The following is a 15,532-nucleotide window of genomic DNA, read 5'->3' as shown; positions in this document are numbered from 1 at the left end:
TATGGTTTGTGTCTGGGAGTTTTCACATGTTGCTGGGATCCCTCCCCCTCCAGCTCCCCTCCCCTCCCCTCCTCCCACGCCTCAGATAACATGGCAGGGGTCTTCCCCCTGGAACTGTCCAGCTGCTTTATCTGAGAAATGACCAATCACTTTAACAGAACACAGATGTATCTGCGAAGCGTCTTAGGGGCTTCCAAACAATGCAGTTCACGGATTAACTACTCTTACGGATGGCCAGTGTGAAGAACATGAAGGAGGATGTCCAAGGTCAGGGAGGAAAGAACGCAAGTTTAAAAGCAGATGTGAGAATAGATGGTTGTGATCAAAGGTATTCATTGCAGATACACAGTGGAAAAACTCAAGCTTTTCTCTGGCTTGTTGTGCTTGTTAGTAGGCTGAAACATGTCATTTAAAGTATTAAAATGTCCAAGATAATGTGGCATCTGTCTGTAATTAGGAATCAAATACATTTAAACATAATTAAAATACATTGTTAAAAGGATCCTGCCAAGAACGTGATAAAGTGTAACTGTACTCTTCACAGATTGCACATCTGCTAGTGCTCATCTGCTCTTCAAAAGAGCTTTGACACTTGAGCATTTTCATTCACTCACTTTCACTCACCACTATGTATGGCCCAAAGATGTGTGCATCAAGTTTTAGTCTTTGTACTCTGCATGGGTGCTTTTATATGCATGTGTGAGATGAGAGATGTGGCTGAGATCATCCGCCATGGACAAGATATATCTGCACATACTTTTAAAAGCCTTAAAGTCCTAAAGTAAGTGATGCACTTTGAATGAACAGTTAAGCATTTTGGGAAATGGGCACTCTTTTGCTTTCTTGTAGAGAGTTGGATGAGGAGATTGATACCACTCTCATGTCTGTTAACAATGAAGCTACAGCCAGGAGATGGTTAGCTTAGCAGAGCATAAACACTGGAAGCTTGTTTGTGTAAAAACAACAACTTGTGGTTTTACAGGAGGGTTGTGTAACAGACTATTTCTTGGCCGGGCGCAGTGACTTCCTGGAGTCTCCGCTGGTTGCCTTTAAAGCTCACAGTGATGACAAGACTCCAGGAAGTCAACGCACCCAGCCAAGAAGTAGAGAAGCAAAGTCCCTCCTCTTTAGGTCTTTCGCATGGGACCTTATTTTGGAAAAGATTCTGTACAGTAGTCAACAGTAAGAGTCAAATAATTTTTTGATCCCGTTTGAATTGTGTTATGAATTACACATGTGATGTTTGTCAGTTTAAAAGATAACTAAGTCAGGAATGTCAGAGTTTGTTGTAGGTTTGTCGTAGTACCATTTAGTTTTGTGTGAAACCGCACAGTGAACTACACCTCACATCACGCATAATATACGTCCCCAAAACCAACTTGGCCGTTACCTTGGCACAAATGTAACAATAGGCTCATTTTAGATGAGCCAGACCTGCACAGACTCAATCACCGTCGATGACACTGCACGCAGGTTAGCTTTGTGTCCGACTTGAACTGACATGTTGTGACGTCACGCACACATGGGCAACACTAACTTCACGAAATCGAGGCGGCTGCAGTTTAGAGCTACTGTAGGCGCTGCAGCTGCTCTCCACAGATTAATCTAACAGGATGTAAATATTTCTGTGATTTCCTGTTTAGTCTTTAAAGGCTGCTAAAAACTGTGTGACTGATCTGCAGCTTTTTGTCAACACCACCTGCTGCTGCCACCTGATCTTGTCAAGGCGCAGTTCATCCTGAACGAGCCTACTATCTTACCTGATGTATTTTATCCAGCAACTCCTGGTCTTTTTTATCAGCAGGGGAGCAAAAAGACGAGCAAGACCCGTTACTCATGTGAGTACATTTTGGTACTAAACACACAGGCATCGCAACAAACAACAAATCACAACAATATAGACTTTCTTGACTTGCAAAATTATCTTTTGAATTTACAAACATCATATGTGTAATTCATGGCACAATTCAAATGGAATAAAAAAAAATTGTCTTTCGCCATTGACTACCGTACATATTTTTCCCAAAGTCACATGGTGGTCCACTGGAAGAGACTTCACCTCTCTGTAGTCTGGTGTATCTTCTCATCTAACTCTCGGCAAAGAAGCAAATACGTGTATTTCCCCAAATATTAAACTTTTAAATTAAGACCTCAAGCCTAAAACTTTATTAGATGTATTCAAATAGAGTCATTAGAAGTCATGTTTCTTGTTTAAACCTTTTTAACTGGTCACAGTTTTAGTCTCAGTTGTCTTAAAATCCAATTTTTACAACTTTAAATTACTTGATGGAAGTATTTTTTGCTCTTTAATCTGTCTGCTTTGCAAATTAAATTCTTTATGGACACCTTTCCTACACTACACAGAACATTTTAACACCTTTTTACACCAAACCTCCACATCACTTGCACCACTTGTATTAGAATCCACTCACACTGTTCCAGACAGGATTTATTGCCTCACTCTAAACTCTTTGGAGATAAAGGTGAGCCGGGGCGAAGGAGACGTACCAACTGCTCACACTGTAGTCACTTCCTTCTTCTTCCTCGTCAAATAATTGTACAAGCTTGTAACTGTGAAACCTCCGTTTTTGACAAGGAAAACTAATGTTTTCCTGCGCTGATCCACGGGCACCTTATTCGTTTAGGGGTTTGCTTTGGCTTGACTTAAGCCAGATGAAAGTTTATTTTAGTCCATAAATTGCTTGGCTCTAAAGAAAACCACCCAAGCAAAATCCTGGATGTATCCGGCAAAAGAATTCCCAAAAAAATAACAAGGGAGTTGTAGAGTGGAGTGGCACCATTGAGAGTGAGAGGAAGAAATATGGGGATATACTTCTTACAAGGTTGGCTGATCGCACCTCTTCTCCCCTGTGATTTTGACCTTGGTCATGTTACAGCATAGCACAAGGCAGCTCTGAACCCATTCACTCTCTCACATAAGTGTGATGCATATCCACCCTTCACTGGATGTTTGGTCGAAATCCATGGGAAGAAGAAAATATGATGTAAAGACAAAGGTCCGGAGTTCAGTTTGAATTCCTCTAAGGTCATTACCACGTCAAAGAAGTCCCCTAAAAATATTAAAAAGTAAGAAATACACACTTTTAAACAGTTCCAGATGCTACTAGAGATCAGATTAGGCGATTAAACATATTCCAGTATCGAGTATAAACTCTTATTTAGTGTTCAGCATGATTTCCTACACTAATTTTGCTGTAAGATGGGTGACTTCCAGACCGCTGCCACCACAGGTCTCTCATTAGTGGGTATGTGGGTGTGGGAGGTTTGTAGTTCATGTACATCCTCTCATTCATCCAGCCCTGTGCCCTCTCTCTTGTTTTTCTGCCGGTATCAGATGGCGCTTTGGCTGACCCCCGGGCCCTGCCCCTGCAGTCGCTCCTCTTTTTCCCCACATCAGCCACGTTCTCACCACATCACGCTGATGCAGAGGGGAAGACTGTGGTCAGGCAATTAACTTAGCCCCTGCGCCGTGCCAAACAAAACTTCCTCTGCTGTTTTTACAGCAAAGTCCTTCAAATTATGGTTTTCATACATGCAGGGAGCGAAGCAGAGCCATCTGACGTTGCTTTGTCACTGTCACATGCCACTCGGCTTCGACGCAGAGAGGCAAAGTTCACGCCAGCGATTAGGAGAAACAGGATAGGTGCCACGGTGGGAAGAATCTCCCCTTGTTGACAATATGCAGAAATGATGTATGAATGAATGAAGGCCTTTCATGGGGACTTTCGCCCTTCGGCCTGCAGAACTTTCTCCGCTCAGGTTTAGAAGCTTGTTTCTCTGGATGTTTAAAATTAAGTGCAGTGGCTCTTCGGACTCTCTTATGTGCTGCTTCATAATCTATCATCACATATGACTGTTTACCGCATTGCTTCATGCTGTTTTAGAATCTATCACAGAAATCTCTTGAATTTTCTTCTCTTCTTGAGGCTTTTCACTTTCTGCCCCAAGGGCTTAGGTTTTGTTTCAGCACTGGGTGGAACACATATGAAACAGGGGATTTAGGGTCCTCCACCAAAAAACTTAAACATCAAACATTTAGTTAACTTTATTATGATGACTTTTTTTATGCACCAGTTTGTACCTTTTCTCCAACAATTTAGGGTGTACATGTCTTTAATTTTGTCAAAAGAAAAGTGGGCAGTGAGAAGTTTCCCTTGCGTCCCTCTCCTGAAATGTACACCTGTGTTCTCCTCTAAATTAACTTTATCCCACCTAAACCATCCCCTATTTACAATTCACCTTAGTTCAATTCAATAGAACTTTATTTATCCTGAAGGAAATCCTTTAAATTACAGTAACAGTACAGTAACCACAATTTAACATTCACAACCAGTAACAACTAGAACAACCAGTGGGTTCTCCATGTCAGGGTCACTGGGCCCAGTTTTAAGAACAATGGGGTAATAAATATCTGGCCAAATACAAGATAAGAAGTGTGTTCAAGGAGCAAAAGGACTTGAACTGAACTTTCTTATATTATTAATCTTTTTCCTTTCCTACAACTCACTTTTCCTATCGAGCGCCACGGCAGTGAACCCTCTTACAAAACACAAACATTTGTCACATTTGCTGTCTTGGTTTTGTGGCTTTCATCTTTTAAGCCTTACTGTTGCTCTGTTCAATTTTGTAATTCATTTTTCCAATTGCAGCTTTGACATATAAATGAACATCCATTACAGTTAAGACCTTGCCAAGTGAGTTCACGCTGCCGATTGAGCCCATCGCCACCAGGGAAAGCATTCTGTATATAGGAGTTTTGGTGTCTGTGGCGACATCCGAAGTGATACCTTTAATGTCAACCAGCCAGAGCTAAAGGGGCAGAGATCAGAGAGAGACCATAGTAACAGAGCAGCAGCGAGGAGTATGGTGACGCTATGACGGAAATCCTAAGAAGCATCAAAGAAAAGTTTCTGGAGTGGGTGCTCCAGATAAAAAAGGAAGTTCTGCATTTAGAGAAAAGACTGAAGTCAAACAAAAGACTTGAAGAGAGTGGTCCTGGGAATGCGGGCGATGCAGCAAGTTCACCTGCAGGGATACGTGATAAGCGCCCGTCAACAGTGTTCATGTAGTTCCTCTCACTGCCAGAGGGGGGAGACAAAGGTTCTGCACTGCAGCTTTAAAGCTGCACTAAAATATGTTTGACTGTGTGTGTTTAAGCACTTATTTGTGGTGACAAACCCACACAGCGAGTTTTTTGTATCTTTAAGCTCATTCTTTTGGTTTTACAGCCCATAATATCACTGTTTTTGTTCAGTTTCACCACCTTTCCAGCTGCAGCTGGCAGCTGTTTTTAGCAAAAAAGATCGGATTTGTCCAACAAGTAGTCCAAAATCCAGATATTTAATTTTCAACAATAAAAAACAGCCTTTGAGAGTGAAAGTAATTGTTTGTTTATTATCTGTTGATTGATTAATCAGTTAATCACCTAACTGTTTCAGCAACACACCAATCATTGACCTGTTAAAGAGAGTTAATATTCCACCATGCCTCAGTACCTGCAGTGCTGACTGTGCATTTCTCACAGAGGAGACATGTCAGCGAGGGGACGACGGGTTCATTTATTTGGTTACTTTGCTGTTGGCAGACGTCTGTGGATTTAAAGGCTGTGAACGTCTTTCCTGGTGTGATGACTTTGCAGGTGCGTGAGTAGCAGAGACCTGGTTTTCTCAGCTGCTGTCATTTCACGGAATAAAGGTAGCGTCTGTTTGCTCCATGGGAAGTGCAAACATCCGTTATGGGAGCGTCCGCTGCCCCATGCTGCTGTTTGCTCCGTGAGGTCAGAACACCTCTGTTTGTCCACTCTCACCTCTTCTCAGCACTTCTGCTCTAACCCCGCCTAACCCTACAAATGAGTCACAGTGGCTTCATCTGACGCGTTTAACCAAATATATGATTCATCTTAATCACATCCTCCGTCTCTCTCTCTCCTTCAGGTGAACAACAATGGCCTTGTATCTTTCCTGAGGGAGGTGTCTCAGTTCACACCTGTGGCTTTTCCGATCGCCGGGGACAGGAGGGTTGTGGCGCCATTCTGGGCGGATGTGGACAATCGTCGAGCAGGGAGAGTCTTCTACAGAGAGAGCCACGAGCCCTCCATCCTGAGGAGGGCCTCAGCTGAAGTCAAGACGTACTTCTCAGAGTTCCCTGACTTCAACGCAACATGGGTCCTCATCTCTACATGGCACCAAGTTACTTTCTTTGGAGGCAACTCTCGCACACCGGTATACACTTAACAGCTCTCACACTATAACATGTAGTCACATCTTAAACAGCTTTGATCCTCAATGTAAGTTTTAAGTATCTTGATCAGTGAGTGCCAACCTTCTACGGTTATCAGTGGGTATGTGCACAAAATATGGAGTAGCTAACATAGTTTGAAATCTTACAAATCCTGATTTGATTAAAAGAAATACGTCTATGAATGGGTGTTTAGAAAGAAACCAACCATCCAACCAGAATCCTCCAAACTGGTGTGACACTTCTTTTTATTAGATTTATTGTCACAGTAACCACTAAGCTATCAGCTACAGTGGGCTACTGCACAGTACACATATCCCGTCTGTGGAGGACAGAAGCTGCCAAAAACAGCCCCTTTATTTGCATAACAAAGAAGAAATGCATAAAGAAAATCATACAGAAGTTAATAATAGAAGTTAATTATAGTTAATAATAAAGTTAAGTTAATAATAAAATAAAATATATGATCAGACATTAAAAAATAAGTAATAAATGCAAAAATAAATACATTTAAAAGTTAATACAAAGATAGATAAATAATAAATAAATAAATAAAAATCATAAGATAAATATATAGAATTAATATAAAAAATACATTTAAGGTAAATTTAAAATAAATAAAAAATAAATGCAAAAATTAAAAAAGTTAAAAATAAATACAAATAAATAAAAGTAAAAATGTGAATTGGAAAGTAATTAAATAGTGGAAATAATTAAAAAAAAGTAAATAAAGAAGTAAATCAAAACAGAATTATCAATGTATGTCGCACTTTATCAATTAATTCATAACTGTATTTATTTTTAATATCACATCTGGTACATTTAATGGCATATTCATTCATTATCGAGTCATTTATTTATTTTGTTTTTGGGCAGCGTCCGTCCTCCATACTCATCCACCTGAGTGTATGGAAATTAGTGAGCTAGAGAAGTTGAATTAATTTGTTAAAAGTAATGAATGAATGGTTAAAAGATCCAGCCTCTGCCACTCCAAGTGGTCATGGTATGAATGTAAATTTGTATGCAAAAAAAATAGTGGTGTAACTTAACATCCACTTTAAATGTTCAAGTTAAATACACATATTTGGAACATGACAGGTGGTGTTGATGAAGGGGTGTTTGAGTTCATCTAATAGGGATGAACTACTGGGAACCAGTGGCCTAGATAATCTCAGAGTCCCAGTAAATAGCCTTATTGTTGTCAGACAAAATTGGGATGTAATATGTGGTTAGAGAGCAGAGCTATTGGGTTTCATTCTAATGATAATTGTGATTTTTTTTTTTTTTTGCCTCGACAACAGACCCTGATGAGACTATTATGTCTCCAGCCTGACTGAGATTCAGGAATCTGTACCATTATTGATACAAGGAGTCTGTCAGATGCAGGCATTATTAACAAATTTCGTGGAAATCAGGAAACGCTTTAACCGAGCCCGTTCCTCTCTGTGCAGGTAAATACTTTCCAAGTGGTGCTTATTACAGATGGAGAGCTTTCCTTCACTGTATTCCAGTACAATAACATCACTTGGACTACAGGCATGCACGCTACCAGTGGAGGAAACCTGGCTGGGCTGGGAGGGATCGCGGCGCAGGTAAGATCACATGGTTATTTGCTTAGTGGTCAAAATTTGGATTGTTCTGTACGATCTGCTTCAGGTGTCTAAACTCTGATTCAGCGATCTTTTGTGATGTCTTCCTCCTTGTTACTGTCTCTTCCCAGGCAGGTTTCAATGCTGGCGATGGCACGCGTTATTTCAACATCCCCAGCTCACGCACGGCCGATGTGGTGAACGTTGAGGAAACCACTAACGTGGGCTACCCGGGAAAATGGGTCTTCCGTATAGATGATGCAAATGTGGAAGTGGGCGGCTGCAATAACTCCGGTAAGACCTGGTTCTGAGAGATTAGTCCTCCTTCTCCCGGCCGCTGTTAATACGTTAGCTTCTAGGACTCCAGTTACATTGACCTCTCTCTGCAGCATCAGTGTGTCCACACCTGCGACCGTGTCTGAACGGAGGCCAGTGCATCGACGACTGCATTACAGGCAACCCCTCCTTCACTTGCTCCTGCTTGGCTGGCTTCACTGGCCGACGGTGCCAGATCGGTGAGTTATGGTTGACACTGCTTCCTGCTCTGTTGGGCTCGACACACGCTGCGAATGAATACCTGTCTAACTGAGATCAGCCAGGAAAAATAATATTAAAAGAAAATACTAGAATTCACCTGGCTTGCCAAAGGGACACCCGGATATTTCCTTAATACCTGTATCAGCTTTGTGCCAATCCGTTGCATTCTCCTCTGACATAACCTTACTAACTGATCTTGGCCAGATGTTTTCTTCTAATTAAAAGAGTCACACTACCTCCTTTGTATTTCTCCCTGTCCCTGTAGATGTCAATGAGTGTGCCTCAGATCCTTGCCAGAACGGAGGAACTTGTGAAGACCGGATTAATAGTTTCGTCTGTCAGTGTCCTCCTGGATACACCGGGCCTCTGTGTGAAACAGGTACAAAACACACTTCGCCCTAAAGTGGAAACAACTCCTCTTTCTCTCTTCTACGTTGTATCTGTTTGTATTTTAAGAGTAAGTGTTTACTGCTGGGGGCCTTAATTGTACTGTGAAAAGAACAGCGTGTGCATCCATGTGACCGTAGCTGTCCGTGCATGTTCAATGTGGAAAGTACGCCTGAGCCTGACTAGTTTTATCTGACACATAACGGCAGTGATGGATTAATGAAAGAGGAAAAAACACAAGAAAGAGAACTTGAAGCTGCACCTGAAAGAAGAGAGGAGGAGGGTTATGTCTCAGCAACCAGATCTTTGACACGGAGACAGCGTTCGCTGTCTGTTCAGAGAGGCTCAGACAAGAAATATCCAGGTAGATGGTAGCCTCGTGAAATTAATATTTGAGTCAATTCAGTTAATGGTAAATGGTAAAAAAAATCAGAAATCATGACACACTGCTTTCCCATACATTTTATAAAGTTTGTATCGAACTGTACCGTATCGTATCGTATCGTATCATATCATATTGCATCGTATCATATTGCATCGTATCATATCGTATCACAGCACATCGCATCGTATCGGTATCTGTGATTCTGGTATCAGATCGAAACTTTTGTGGTATCACCAACCCCTAGTATGCAAAACATGCAGGTCAAAAAATTACACATGAATGCAAAACAACTTCTTAAAAAACTTGTTTTAACTAATAAATACAAATCTTAAATGCACTGAGGATTTTTGTGTAGTCAGCATCTTTGTACTCTTTTGTTAAAATAGCAGTACACTTGACTTGGTTAGGACTTGAAAAAAGTTTAGAACTTGGGACTTGATAAGACTTGAGACTTAGGACACGTTCACACTGGCGCTATTTGGTCCACTTTAAACCACCCTGGTCCGCTTCCACGGATAGTTTGGTTTGTTTGGAGTGGTGTGAACGCTCATTCGAACTCTGGTGCTGACTAAACGAGTGAACTCTGGTCTGCTTGAAAACTGGGGGTCTCGGTTCACTTGCAAGTGAACCCTGGTGCGGTTTGCTTACAGTGGGAAATGCAAATGGACTATCCAGTGAACCAAAGAGAGGAAGTGACGTAGAGCGCAGTGCATTTTGGGTAGGAAAAAAAACAAAGCCAACAGCACGAACCAGGAGAAGCAGTTTTTAAATTGTTTAGCGAGAGGATGGCGGCACGCGGATTTAATCGGTCGAGGGATCAGTATTGCATCAAGGTAAAAAAACAACAACTGCGACAGCAGTATATTAAGGTCCGTGACTCAAAGGGATGGATTTCCGTTTTCGGTACTGGCCAATCGATGAGCCGGGTTTTCTTCTTCCTCATGTTTTTTTTCTTCCTAGTCAGTGGTCGTTTCAGGCAATACCGCGTCCAAACGAGCAGCTGTTGTAACTGCGTGACGTTGTCCAGGCGGTTTGGTCCACTTTAAAAAGTGCAGTGTGAAAGTGAACCGAACCAAATGAAGTTGTGAAATTTTCTCGCCCAATCGAACCGAGTCCCCTGGACTATCCTGGTGTGGATGCACCCTTAGTTGTTACTGACTTGGTCCCACCTCTGTTTGTAAGAAGCTAGGTTTTGTTACTTGCTGATCTCGTAGAAAGAATGCTAACTGAATCTTGGTTTGTGACCTTCTTAAGTCCCGTAGCTGGTTTTTATCACTCTTCCATTTTACCTTCTTGTCCTCCACAGTTACTCTGGTTGTTCCACCGTGCGCCATTTCCACTACATGTAATGCTAGGGCTTTCATTGTGACCGTGTGGGAGGCAATAAAGGGTTTTTGCCATCTTGGTTCAGACTGCAGTGCCTCGGTGTTGTTATTTTATTACCTTCATAAGCATAGGCACAACTCATAACCCTTGGCTACACTACCAATCACTACCGGAGGAGAGCGATCCTCTTCCAATTTTGGTTGCGCAATGGTTGACACATGGCCTTTGTGCCATAAATCAAGCCTTCATTTTCTTGGGAGATTGTACCCACTGGCAGACAGCATTGCAAAGTAAAACCAAGGCTTATAGAAACTTAATGCTGATCGTGTCATTATTCTACAGCCATTACATTGTGCAATCAACATTTACTTTATAATGATCATTCGGAGCAAATAAAATGGTGTATTGCCACTTTAAAGCTGCCTTTTTTATTTCGTCTTTCCAGAACACTTTCTGTAGAATCACATGGAAATGTGGAAATTGTTCAAATTTAAAGTAACAGCATGTACTAGAAATACAGTAATATATCATTTTACATAATAGTGAATTACCCCAAAACAAGTTAATCTGACATTTTTACTGTATATTAAAAGATTCCACACTTCTTCTCTTACCCTCTGCATGCACTAAATAGGCTGAAGACCTGGAAAACCTCTGATTAATTAAGGTATTTTGTGCCTCATTAAGCAGTTTCCACACCAAAAAAAAGTATTTCAGAATATCTGGGTCCAGCCTCTCTGGAGCTTCTGTGCTTATTCCCACAGTCCAGCCTGTGGAGATGTATCAAACCTCTTCTAATACCTTTCACAGCCAGCAGCACATACTTGCAGAGTGAGGGGAGCAGTGTGGCGGATATATTAATCAGCTGAGTAAATATTCCATGAGCGTGTCTCTCTGTCCCTGTGTGTGTGTTGCAGACATTGACGAGTGCGGAGACAGACCGTGCCTCAACAACGGGTCGTGTGTACAAGGCGCCGGCAGTTTCACCTGCGTGTGTGAACCGGGTTACACTGGTGTCCTGTGTGAGACAGGTGAGCAGGGTCAAAGTAGGCATGTCTTTTCTGCTGCTTTCTACATCAAACTCAGTCATTCTGGCAGATGTTTAAGTCCTAAGAGTTCCCCAGTCTACCTCAATAAATGGGTCCAAGTTGAGGTTACGGTTGAATTCATTTGCAAACAACTCTGTTTTTTTTCCTTGAGTCACAAAGTGTAGCAATGAACCACGGTGAGAAAGTTCACTGGAGTCAGGTCGGATTCCAAAAAGACATTTACTGATCTGGCTCCTCCTGCCATTGATTGTTGATGAAACTTGAACCCAATGGGGAATTGAATTATCAGGCCCTGCACAGTTCATGAATCCTTGTAGCTACATGAGACGGGATTACTCTTAATACCAGACACCTGGTCAAAGAAACTCGCTGGTCTCAGTCCAGTTCGGTGTCTTAGACAACCACATCTTGCTTTTCCATGTGAAAATGTTAACATGAAACTAAATCAACAGCACAACTGATTCACTGCCTTTTGTGCGTCCTCCAGACATAAACGAGTGCGAGTCGCAGCCCTGTCTGAATGGAGGAGAGTGCATCGATCAGGTGGCCAACTTCACCTGTGTCTGTCCCGATAACTTCACTGGAGCACTCTGCGAGACAGGTGATTGGAATTTAACTTGAATTCTGCTAGAAAAACATGTTTGGACAAATGATTGTTCCTAAGAAATGCTGATATCTTTCTCTTTGGCTCCCTGTAATACATCATTTTTCCAACTGCAACAAACCCAAAGGGAATCCTATCAGATATGGAAGACAAGAAACGACTCAAGTATCAATAAACAGGAAAAAATGTATAAAAGATTGATTCAGATTGCCATCTTGAATATATACCTGTGTTAAAAGAGGAATGATAAAAGTTCCTAATTTAAAAATAGTGCCATATGCTATATATATATATTATTATTATATATATTTTTTAAATAGTAAATTATATGCTTATTCTACCAAAGCTATAAAATCTATTAATAAATTAAAAATATTCAATGAAATGATCAATTGTCTGATTTGTCAGATATTATTATTTGTGTCAAGACAATACCTGCACAATGGCGTGCACTAGGGCCCGTCGTAACTTCCTTGCACCACTGGTGTTGTATGTATGAATAAATACAGGAAGCGCGGCTTGACTATGGTCTGTGGTGATGAACACCATGGTAATGAGCAAATAAAGCTCAGCCCGAATTTTTTAAAGTTTGTTTTAAACTGGAAGTTGCACATTTAATCTTTTTGGTGAAACAAAATATGCACTTTCCGACAACCCAAAAGATTAAACATGCAACCATCTACATTGGCAACTTGCTCATTACCAACCAAGATACAAAAATTTAGCATCCAAAAGATGTAAGGACCACATTAGAAAACATGACACAAACGCATGCTGCGCAGTGGCAGCATTAGACAAAAAAGAACATTGTTTTACCACTAGGGATGCACACGATTAGACGTCTAAACAATTAAACACCTGCCCCCTCGCTAGTCCGCACCAGAAATATTAGTCGGTTTAACCAATTAGTGTTTTATTCATGTACAAGGCGGCTTAACTGTCATGCAGCCGCCGGCCACTAGCAGGTGCTACAGAGCCGTCAGACAGCACGAGTAGACTGAAGTTTCAAAACAGCATGGTGGGAAATTGGAGAGATGTCCTCTCACAAAACCAGCGCGGTTGGCAGCACTTTGATCTAGAAAATGAATTCAGCAGCAATTTATCTTTTTTGAGATGTTATATTATTTGTTAACTTTCAGTGAGTTGTTGTCAAATAATGTGCAGGCTTAACATTCATACTGCACAGCGCAAAATGGAATAATTTTTTCCCCCCGTTTATTTATTTTGGGGTAAATAAATAAAAATAAAACCTCCAAAAAAATGGGTGGCAGCATATATATCTCAGAGACAAGTAGGGGTGGGAATCACCAGAGGATCCACAATACTTAAGTCACAATACACAATACGATAGCAATTTTAAATATGTTGCGATTTATTACCTTTTTTCAACTGTAAATTATGTCCCCAAAGGAAAACTTTTTCTACATCTGTTTCAATTGATTATATTATTCTAGTAGGCCACCTAAAGTTTAATTTGTATTTGTAATATTTCTGAAAATTGATACTTAGTACTGTGTGATGATACGATATTGCCACACAAAAATATCGCGATACTATGCTGAATCATTTTTTTCCCCCACCCCTAGAGACAAGTTACCAAACAACAATTACCAAATACATCCTGAGGTAAATGCAGAAATCTGTTTTGTCACTATTTGGATGAACTAACCAAGAGCATAGGTTTTGTTTCTAGGTTAGATTCTTGGTTAGATGTCCTCTGTTAGGACATTTTTAGCATCAGACACGTGATTTCCTGCATCCTGGTGAATTTTTATTTGCCAATTTGTGCCTTTTCTCCATCAACTTAGAAGAAGAAGATATACTTTATTAATCCCAGAGGGAAAATTCAACATTTTCACTCTGCTATACACACAGGACCGAAATACACACACACATGCACGTGCAGGACCTATACATGCATTAAATGGAGAGTCTGTGGTCCCTGTGGACTGAGACCCGAGACAGCTTGTCAAGGGCTAGTCTGGGAATTGAACCAAGCTAGAATAATACCACTAGACCAACAAGTCACGTTTGTCTAGTCCAAATAAAAGTCCTCTGCTGCTTTACTGTTTTTACCAGGAGGGACAGATGCACATATTCTATACAGTAAGCGGGTTGTGTCCCCTGTGTCCCCCCTGATATCTACACCTATGGAACACAACCTTTAAAGCATGTTCTTATCTTCCTCTCTCAGAGCTGGTGGAGCTTCAGGTCAATGTAACTGAGGCAGAAAACCAAACAGGTAAAAGCATGTACAGCTACATCTTAAACTCAGCCAGTTTTTTCCACATACAGTTTGATCCTTACACTGCTGCCTGTTATGTTTCTCCACACGCAGCCTTGTGTGAAGAGGACGATTGCAAGAAGCACCAGACCTGCGAATACACCAGCTCGGGAATCCACAACTGCACCTGCGCTCCAGGCTTCTACGGTGACGAGTGTGAAGGTATGGTACACTTGGGCCGGCTGACGCTCGCTGCAGGCAGCTGGGCAGGTAGAGAGCAGACCGGGGTATTTAAAGAGGAGCTGTGCTATCCCACAGGAATTTGGAGCGCTGCCCTGGAAGAGGCTGCTGTGATGATGGATTATTGTAATTATCAAAACTGACACAGCCTCGCCCAGTTTACTACGGGAACCAGTCGCTTGATGTTGTGAATAATTGTTTTATAGCACATTTTATTAGTTTACCAACAAGAGGAAGTGCTTTGTCTAGACTTAAAAAGGCCTTTTTATGAGTCAAAGCTGGTCTTTGGTATTCAGGTCATTTCTTCAGACAGAGCTGTTGAAATATGCATGCTTCCACACCGCTACTGGCTTCTCTGGAAGTTGGCCATTGCACCACACTGTAGTTTCAAACACAGCTGCTGCTTGCATAACCAAAGGGCAATTTGAACACAAAATATGTAAAACGCCATCATCCTCTGCTAATGCTTCATACCTTCCTTTCATAAATGCATATTAAGTCATTTTACATTATGTTTAATGTCTGTATCGCATTATATTTGTTTTAGGAAATAACTACTGAGCCATTTAAAGCTAATTCATGCTCCCACGAGAGGTTAGTGTCACCCTCTGATAGCAAGATCTTTTCTTTTTTTCTCCACCAAAAGCTCTTTAATAGTATTTGAGCTATTGCAAATGCATGCTACTTCTCACCCTTGAGCTGAAATAACTATCAGTGCTTATATAGGCTCTCTTAAATCTCCCAAATACTTTCCTGCCTGGCTCACTTGGAAGGCACAGTGGAAAAAGGAGCATGATCCTCCAAGGAAGAGAAAGTAGTGGGACTCAGAAGTGCCTAATCAGGCTCTCAGATCAAAGGGGCCCGGCCCGCACAGGTGGCCAATGAAAGTGGCTCTTTCAGAATTAACAATCCATTAATTGCCCTCAGGGCCAT

General features: G+C 41.3%; 1 protein-coding gene across 2 annotated transcripts in view; it reads left to right on the top strand.

Moving 5' to 3' along the window:
* The window catches only part of sned1 (sushi, nidogen and EGF-like domains 1), a 40,052-nt gene that overhangs the window by 3,863 nt on the left and 20,657 nt on the right, over positions 1 to 15,532 (top strand). For both annotated transcript variants that reach the window (XM_050055097.1, XM_050055096.1), the window contains exons 2-10: positions 5,955 to 6,242; positions 7,710 to 7,850; positions 7,979 to 8,141; positions 8,237 to 8,362; positions 8,650 to 8,763; positions 11,400 to 11,513; positions 12,019 to 12,132; positions 14,330 to 14,377; positions 14,474 to 14,581. In XM_050055097.1, coding sequence (XP_049911054.1) covers positions 5,955 to 6,242; positions 7,710 to 7,850; positions 7,979 to 8,141; positions 8,237 to 8,362; positions 8,650 to 8,763; positions 11,400 to 11,513; positions 12,019 to 12,132; positions 14,330 to 14,377; positions 14,474 to 14,581 — 1,216 coding nt within the window. The remainder of the gene's footprint in view (positions 1 to 5,954; positions 6,243 to 7,709; positions 7,851 to 7,978; positions 8,142 to 8,236; positions 8,363 to 8,649; positions 8,764 to 11,399; positions 11,514 to 12,018; positions 12,133 to 14,329; positions 14,378 to 14,473; positions 14,582 to 15,532) is intronic.

Source organism: Epinephelus moara, chromosome 10, assembly GCF_006386435.1.
Source record: "Epinephelus moara isolate mb chromosome 10, YSFRI_EMoa_1.0, whole genome shotgun sequence".
Classification (NCBI taxonomy): Eukaryota; Metazoa; Chordata; class Actinopteri; order Perciformes; family Serranidae; genus Epinephelus; species Epinephelus moara.
The sequence above is the reverse complement of the archived record's forward strand: the minus strand, read 5'-3'. Positions and strand labels throughout refer to the sequence as shown.